The 9,096-nt window shown below is 46.5% G+C and overlaps 1 protein-coding gene across 1 annotated transcript; it reads right to left on the minus strand.

Annotated features, from left to right (window-relative positions):
- Window positions 1-143: 143 nt before the first annotated feature.
- Window positions 144-8,720, minus strand: slc7a7 (solute carrier family 7 member 7). The gene is made up of 10 exons (XM_047014093.1): window positions 8,427-8,720; window positions 6,430-7,080; window positions 4,013-4,138; window positions 3,713-3,857; window positions 3,012-3,135; window positions 2,730-2,833; window positions 2,418-2,514; window positions 1,553-1,702; window positions 1,094-1,277; window positions 144-915 (listed from the first exon to the last, which is right to left on the minus strand). Exons 2-10 carry the CDS (start codon window positions 6,929-6,931, stop codon window positions 839-841), a joined length of 1,509 nt encoding a protein of 502 aa, XP_046870049.1. The 5' UTR covers window positions 6,932-7,080; window positions 8,427-8,720; the 3' UTR covers window positions 144-838.
- Between the last annotated feature and the right edge of the window lie 376 nt (window positions 8,721-9,096).

The following is a 9,096-nucleotide window of genomic DNA, read 5'->3' on the forward strand; positions in this document are numbered from 1 at the left end:
TCCGGCCGTGCAATATGACGTGTCCTTGGGCAAGGCACTTCACCTTACTTGCCTCTGGGGAATGTCCCTGTATTTACTGTAAGTCACTCTGGATTAGAGCGTCTGCTAAATTACAATGTAAATGAAAAGAGCAATTCTCAGTATCCATGAGTGTTTTTTATAAATACATTTATAAAGTCTTCACTTTGCCATTTGTGAGGTCAATTAACATCCACCTCAGGTTTGGGGATGTAGAAAAAAGAAAAAAAAGAATACTAAAAAAAGCCTTTCACTAAGATCGTTACTTTGGCAGAAGATATGAGAGGTATGTGCCATGAGTGTCTTATACCCTTGGTCCTTTTGGTCTTTCACGACAGGAGATACTAAAGAAATTTTCTCTGGTCATCAGTGCTTACAGTTTTTAAAGATGTTCTCCATTCCTCAGAAAATAGAATTTATCCTACGTAATTACTTGCCCTTCAAAAATACTTAGAATTATCATTTAACTTCATACATTTCAATTACAAACTGAACAATCAATTGAGAGATCTACCTCATTGTTCAGTTAAAACGACATATATCTCAAATAGAGGAATGCTTAATTTATTCTTGTGGAATGTAAAGAATATTCTGTGATGTCTGCTTTTGTGTCATCGTGGCCATGGCAGGACTCCATTGTCTATTCAGTACATGATCATGTCCACGATTGGTTAGCCAGGGCTTGGTCCAGCGAACGATTTCTCTTGCTGACATGAGCACCCTGTTCTTGACCACTCAGTGGAAGAATCTGGCCACCTGGGAATGGTTGAGCCTCTGATTTTGTGCGTTTTCAGTCAGTGAGATGTTGGTTTGAGGGTCTCTAATCTGCCTTGTCATCGGTGTCCATCTCAGTCAGAACAGAGTAACACACTTTCTGAATCAGAAGACCGAAGGAGGCTGAGGGAGAAAAAGATTGGGGGGGAAATCACATGAAAGACTCATACAAATACACATACCATATAGTATGTTTAGAGAACAATAACATAAACCTTTTCACTAAACTTTGCAAGATGTGAAACGTTACCAGTAATGTTATTATATTCACATCAGAATTGAATGTGAATGGAATTCTCACCAATATTCTTGCGAATCCACATGGGCCTTTTGTGGGCGGGAGTGTAGACACACAGGAAGTAGACGGGCACCCCTGATAGGGCGATGCCGATGCCAATCAGGGAGTTGACAGTGTCACTGTAGAGCGGGACCACCACCAGGAAGACGGTGAGGAGACAGAAGACGATGGGGAAGAACAGACTGAGCTGAGAGAGAGAGAGAGAGAGAGAGAGAGAGAGAGAGAGAGAGAGAGAGAGAGAAAGAGAGAGAGAGAGATAGATAGATATATAGATAGATAGAGAAAAAAATCATCTTAACACTAAAGTATACAGAAACGTGATGAAAGTTAACGTTGCTATATTATATTTTCACAAAGTAAGTTCTCCACCGTTTTGGTGGGATTGGAACATTGGGCTGACATTCAAATAAACCTATATATATATAGATATATAATTATAATATTGTTGTTGTTTTTTTTTACCTTGAGTGGTCTCACTCTGTCAGGTTGTTTCCAGCGCAGGTAAAGTTGGCCCAGAATGGACAAGCCCACAAAGAACCAGTAGCTGAAGCTGTAGTAGTTAATGAGTCTGAAAATGTCCTCCACACACAGGTAGACCAGGGCCATGGCACCCTGCACAGCAGCAACACACAGCCAATCAGTGAACAGGCCTCCAGTAGCATTGATGACAGCACCACATTCAGTTTGTTTGCCCTCACAGGGAACAGAACTCTTGAGACAGACAGGATTATGAGCTAGATGGACATTGAAGCAGGTAATAATGGGTTAGAAGAATGGAATGCTAAAGCAGACAGAATTCTGAGACAGACTGAATTGTGATGAGCTAGGCAGACAATGAGAGAAATGGAATACTGAGGCAGACAGAGCCTTGAGGAAGATGGGATTCTAAGGCAAACAATAGGAATACAAATCTGACAATTCGGAACCAGACAGAATTCTACAGAGGTGTTTACATACTGCCCCAACATACACCAACATCCCAACATTCATCAGAATGGCAGTTGTATTTGGAATGTTTGCAGAATAAGGTGAGTGCAGAGGTAAGTGCACACTATTCCAACAATGAACAGCTGTGTAATCACATAGCTAACTGGTATAACTACCTAACCAGCCACAGAAAACAGCATGTGTACAGAAACCAGGCAACATTGCACAGCTGTAGCCAGATAGCTAGATAGTCATCCAGACATTTGATATTATTGGTTGGTGTGCATTGGGCCATTGAGCACCTTAAGAGAGACTGAAGAGTGGTTTGGAAAGGACCAACAAGGCAGTAAAACAAGACTCAGAAGAGTGAGAACACAGAAAAAGAAGATGGCTGACTGACATTGAAGAGTAGGGCTGGGATGGGTGTGTAGCGGGTGACGTGGATCATGCACAGGTAGTCGGGCAGGTGACCCTCTCTTGAGCCCACGAAGAACAGCCTGGAGGAACACACTCGTGTCACACACCACGGGAACACACACTCACTGGAGTAGCCACACACACATCTCTACTCTGTCGTCTGGTATCTACAGAAAAGCATGGTGAGGTGGTAAACAGGTGTCATGAAATGACGATGCTGATGACCAAAACACAGGAACGGGTGTGTTCAGGAACGGGTGCGTTCAGGAACAGGCGTGTTCAGGTTCCCTCTCACCTGGAGGCGGCCAGGATGGAGGCGTTGAGTCCTCCGAAGCAGGAGAGAGCCACAGCCAGCGGGATCGTCCAGTTCATCACTCCAAACACCTGGTCTGCGAATGTCTGGAGGGTAAAACAAAGAGGGTTGTGTATTTCCAAGCCTAGTAGCACCAATATGTAGGCCAACTCATCAAGGTAAATTGCGGTTCCAAAGTTAACTGTAAGTCATGGTTAGAAACCAGGAAGTGAACAGAGTAAACAAACTATATATAAAGTATTGATATTAAGTAAGGTGACTCACCACAGCCACGGCATCGCTGTCTAAAATGGCTTGCATGGGCAAGATAGCGTAGTATGCCACGTTGGTCAGGATGTATATCACAGTTACGATGGGCATGGAGATTGCAATGGCCATGGGCAGGTTCCTGCAGTTCATACAAACAAACACCAGAGGGAGTTAGAGACGGGTTTTATTTAGAGATGTCTGGGGAAGAGGGGGTAGGGGAAGGTAGGGGGGCTGAAGGCAATGATCTGGCTCAGATTCAGGGTTAGTTCATTATGACTGAGCGGGTCACCAGTTAACCCCCCTGGGCAAGGGTGGGGAAGGAGGGAGGGGTGGAGGTGGGGAACAGTGAGGGATGTTTGTCACATAATCTGCCTGAGAACCCTGGGAGTAGCTTGTGATCCAATCACATGTCCGTCTTGGTCCATTTGATCAGCGTCTGGCTGTGTGAATCAGAGCGAAGGCTCAGATAAATACCAGGAGGAGCCTTAGCCCCCCTTACCCTCCCCACCTCCCTCCCAGCCTCCCCCCTCCCCTCTACCTGATACAGACCTGTCCTAAAACAACACTACTTTCAGTCTGTCTTTATGCCCTGTAACATCTGGGCCTTATCTTTTTTCAAACCCTAAACTTCCTCAACACCACCCACCATCCCTCCCCCTCACCCCCCCATCCCCCTCATCTCCCTCACCCCCCCCCCCCCCCCCCTTCCCCCTCACCTCTCAGGGTTCTTGATCTCCTCTGTGACAAAGTTGAGGGTGTCCCAGCCAGAGTAGGAGAACAGTGCAGAGTACAGAGCCAGAGCGATGTTCCCAGGGTCTGTGGACGAGCCCTCAAACAGACCCTCAAAGTTCTTGGTATGACCTGAGAGAGTCGAGCCATACAGATCGCAGTCATTCTCATATCCAATTCAATAAATCTGTGCTTGTGCGTCAGGGAAATAGAGGTGTGTACGGGCGAGTGAGAGAAAGAGAGAGTTTAAAAAGCGTGCGCATGAGGGCTTAACAGTGCGTCAGTACCTTGTCCTATCTTGACCAGGCCTGTGATGATGACAGCGATGAGGGCTATGACTTTGGCATAGGTGAAGAAGTCTTGGACTCTGGTCCCCCACTTCACATAGGCACAATTCACAAAGGTCAGCAAACCTGCGAAGTAGGTACAAAGAGTATAACACACTGTGATGTGGACGCCCACACTAGAACACACATTCATGCTCACATGCACTGCTAGACATACAAATATCCCTGCGTGTGTGTTTGTGTGTCCAACTCTGCCAAGCTTGAGGAAATGGGGCTGCTGACTCCAGCAGACCTGCCTGTTTTTCAGATCCAAAAAGCTGAGAGCAGCACATCAGAGAGAGACATGACAACACACACACACACACAGAGACAAGGCCACACACACACAGCCACGACCATACACGCACTTAGGCACAGAGAGAGTCAGAAGTCTGGGGTAAGGTGCAGCGCAGTGAGAGAGAACACAGAACCATGTTCTCAAGGTTTTGCATGATCAGGCTTGTGAGTACTTACATTTACATTTAGTTATTTAGCAGACCCTCTCAGAGCGAATTACAGTATGTACAGGGACATTCTCCCAGAGGCAAGTAGTGCCTTGCCCAAGGACACAATGTCATTTGGCACGGACAGGAATCGAACCAGCAACCTTCAGATTACTAGCCCGATTCCCTAACCGCTCAGCCACCTTTCAGCCACCTAACTCCCTACTTGACACTCTAACTTCTACTACAGAAATAATCATACGCCACATACTTTATTGACCTACTGACTGACTGACTGGCTCACTGATCTGCCCAATGCTACATAGATATAGCAAGTTACTTGGAAAAACATGTTTTTCAGCTTCTTCCCTATCCTTATCTCTCCCTGGGCCTTTATCTTTGTTTGTTCCTTCCAAGATCATAAAACTGAAGCATGGATTGGCTGTGGTCTGAATCGTCACAATCATCCTTTCCGAGGCTCTCGTGCAGTTTGATATAGCCTAAACTGTCATATGCACTGATCATCTGCATTTAGACACTGAGGAGATGTGCCTTTAGCCATAGAAAAAAAAAATGCTGGTACTTAAAGGGACGAACCGGAAGTGATTCAATTTCCCGAATGTCTTTCACATCTACAAAATGCCTGATCGTTTTATTTCTGTTATAAAACTGTGTGGGAAAGTGTTTTGTCTTGAAAGCAGCATTGGCCTGTGGTCAAGTCCCAAATTCACATGAACATCTCAACCTCACCTCTTACACATCAGTGACACATCAGCCTCCCCCAGCCCACAAGAACAACCTCCACCTCCTCCCTGTATGACAGGAACGATCATAACACCATCAATAATAGTCTCATCTCCACAGGCTGTTAGCTCAAACATAACATATGGTCCTACCCAGACAGACAACAGTGACCTGTGGACTGGAAGGAGGAGAGGGGGGCGGGGGAGGGCGGGGGAGGGCGGGAGGAGGGCGGGAGCCCAGATGTACCAAGGCGTGGCATGTTGACAATGGAAGGCTAGAAGGGTGGGAGGTTTGAGATCGGGTTCTGGTGGTCCAGTGGACGTAGATGTGGTCCAGATGTGATGTGAGACTGGTGCTTGTGTGTGTGTGTGTGTGAGTGGCAGCACCATGCTGAGCCAGTCATTTGCCATTAGCCCACAGGTCAGAGTCTCTTTTGCTCACTGCTGCAATAGCTTCACAGCTATCAGCACATTCACAGACTTCAAAGCTTAACTTATCTGTGTGTGTGTGTCCGTGTAGGAGTTGATGGGTGGTTGCATGCCAGATAATTTATTACTACAGCAGTCAGTGAGGTTTGGGAACTTGAATGTGAAGCCTCATCTCAGTAAGACTGGGTTCTGTTTGTCAGAGTTTCTGTCAAGTGTCCCAGCGTTCTGTCTCAACATTCTGTCTCAGAATTCTGTCTGTCTCAGTGTTCTATCTGTTCCAGAGTTCTGTCTGTCCTAGAGTTCTATCCACAAGTTCTGTCTGTTCTTATCTCAAAATTCTATTAATTAGTCCACTGTTCTGAGAGTTCCGTCCATTTATTATACTAAACTGTGTGATCATAGAAGAGATAAGCTCTCAATGCAGATCCCTCCCTGACTCACTCTTAGTCTAGATATTATCTCCTTATCCTTGGCATGGACACTGATAACGTCTATCTTTTTTTGAGAAGTTGAGTAAAATGATCTTTTCCCTTATTCTGTGTCTTTTACACAGGAAGCACGTGAGGCCTGTCATAGTTCTGCCCCTCTGTTCCTCTTTCACCCTCGTGTGTTCACAGTTCTCCTGCCCGACGCTCTCCAGCTCCTGGTTATTTCTGTTCTCCCTTTTATCGCAAAGACAGACACATTCTCCCATTTACCACAGTCCAGAACTCCCCCATCAACCTTTCTCTCTAAGCCACGCCCACACACACACTGTACTTACAGATGCAGGCTGCAGCCAGCAGACGATTGGCTGCATAGGGAGCTATGCAGGTGGGGAAGATGGGCTGCACCATGTAGTTTGAGAACGTGATGGCTATAACCGCCTGGCTGGTTGGTTCTATGATGAGCAGCGACGTCCACAGCCTGATGAAGGCCATGAAGCCCCCGAAGGCCTCCAGGATGTAGGCGTAACTGGCCCCAGACTTGGTGATGGTGGTGCCCAGCTCGGCGTAGCACAGGGCCCCGAACACGGAGAAGAGGCCCCCGATGGTCCACACTACCAGCGACAGCCCGTAGGAGGCGCTGTAGATCAGCACTCCTTTGGGGGAGACGAAGATCCCCGAGCCGATCATGTTGCCCACGATGAGGCAGACGCCGTTCAGGAGCGAGATCTCCTTCTTCAGCTTCATGGATTCGTTGGAGCCTGCCGATTTGAGGGATGTGCCGCCATTGCTCGCCTCGCAGAGTGAGTCTTGTCTGGGGGCGGGGCTATAAGTAGCCATTGTTTTGGATTGGAGGTGGTTCAGAGGGGAAGAGCTGATGGGATCAGCGATTAGGCGACAGAGCAGTCAGTCAGTGATAGGGGAGGTATATTGCTTGAGGCAAAAACAAAACTTTTTTTCCCCCCCAACTATGGTCCCACAGGTGACATCTGTGGAAGACATAAAACAAATTAGACAGTGTGCGGGCGTTGCCATGAGCAACCATTGATCCCAGATGTGGGTACACATTTATAAAACGTTTGTGAGAACAACACCGAAGCCGCCTCAGGGCGCCGCCATGTTCACCCAGGCAACTGTGGCCACGCATGCACACGCCCACACACCCGCAGCTTGGTATTGGTTTTTACAGATGGCAATTTAAGAGCCATTAGAGTTCAGACTAAATGGGCTTTTAAGGTTGAGTGTATTGACAGAGAGGCAGACCGGGGGGGGGAAAAGAACAAGTGACAAATGTGCCTGAAAACATTGCAGTGTTCATTTCCAATTTCAACTTCCACCACGATAGTAAGTCTAAACAACTAACTGACACAAAAGCGTACACACAGATACTCTTTACGACGTGTCAGCATGATGATCCGGTCACATGTTTTCCAAAGTTCATCACCCTCAGCATGAAAGTCGAATGACTAGAGTCTAATGAGGAGAGACGCACGTGGACGGGCTGATTAGGAAGACTGGGCTTATGAGCTACATTCTCAGACACACATACGCCTCATGCCTATAACATACATTCTCCACGAGACACACACACACACATGCATCGTGTCAAAACATGTCAGACACACACACACACACACACTCCATGCCTCCAAACACACATGATCTGAAACAGACAGACACACACCTCTACGTTAGTGAATGGCAAAGACGTTCTTTCGATCCCCTCAGTCGCTCCTACCATAGCAGCTTGGTCTTGGGTTCGACAGACCAGGAAGCGGACAGAGAAGCCCACTCATGCAGACTGTAGCGCGTGTGGCGGAAAGAGACGGAGAAGTTCAGAGTGCTCACCCAGCGATATGCAAGTTCAAAAGGAAGACTGATTTGACAGTATTGGACTGTAGATAGCCATGGCATGTGACTACAAGGACAGCTGGAGACAGAGAGAGGGAGGCTCCTCAAGGACCAGAGTGCAAGGTCCACAAGGCACAGATAAACTCTGCCGAGAGGCTTCAAGATGTCCACTCAAGGTTATACCCATGACAGTTTGTCAGTCTCTTTCTCTGTCTTACTGTTGCAACTTAGTGGTAGGCAGCCTCTGAAATCAGCCTTAGGTGCCGCACAGACAACTGGTTAATCTTTACAGTAGAACTGATAAACGAGTGTATTGATGAACATGCCAGGAATGCCATGAGGTCAATAAATGATTTAAGGATTTTTAGAGGAATAAGTGTTAAACTGATCATAGGGCTTACCAGATAACACCCTTTGACCACTGTAGAGGCAACATCTGGTCACTCCAATAGTGTGCATTTATTGGCTACATCGTGGTTATTACCTTGTCCAGATGCGCTGCAGGTGAACTTGATACCTAGCCAGGAGTCTTCTTTTGGTCTTTCTGCTCACTCTCGATTCAGTGTCCAGAGATCTTTAAAACCTTCACCTCAAGTGCTGACATCCATTTAAACTTCATAGATTTTCAAACGACTTCCACGACACCTTCCGTCTGTCCTTGCGCACGCTTCTCTCTCCACTTGCCCTTCCCTATATCAGTCACGCGTCCACCGATCGCAGGCCCGGCTTTAACCGATGACCGTCTGTCTGGTGTGAAGGTGCTCCATTTGATCAGCTGATAAACTTCTGCTTTCTGACGCAGCTACCAAGGAGACAAGAGAAGAGGTGAGGAAGTGGGAGTGGTTTAAATTGATGACTTGCTGCGACGCTTTTGAGTAGCTGTAATTAATTGGGTTTCTGTTGTACTGATTAATCCATATGATCAATGTTAAATGGGGCTGAGTAGAGTCTTCGGTGATTAACACTGCTTCGTATGACAACAATAGCTGACAAGTTGGTTACATGACTAGACAAGCTTATAGGTAATTTGTTCCAATGACTGTAATAATAACTGCAGCAACTACAATTCGTTTAAATTGTATTTAAAATCAAGTTTCCTTTCACTTTTTGGTGTTTGCATACATATATTATGACAATATTTTATCTGACAGTTT

Source organism: Hypomesus transpacificus, unplaced genomic scaffold (genome assembly GCF_021917145.1).
Source record: "Hypomesus transpacificus isolate Combined female unplaced genomic scaffold, fHypTra1 scaffold_221, whole genome shotgun sequence".
NCBI lineage: Eukaryota > Metazoa > Chordata > Actinopteri > Osmeriformes > Osmeridae > Hypomesus > Hypomesus transpacificus.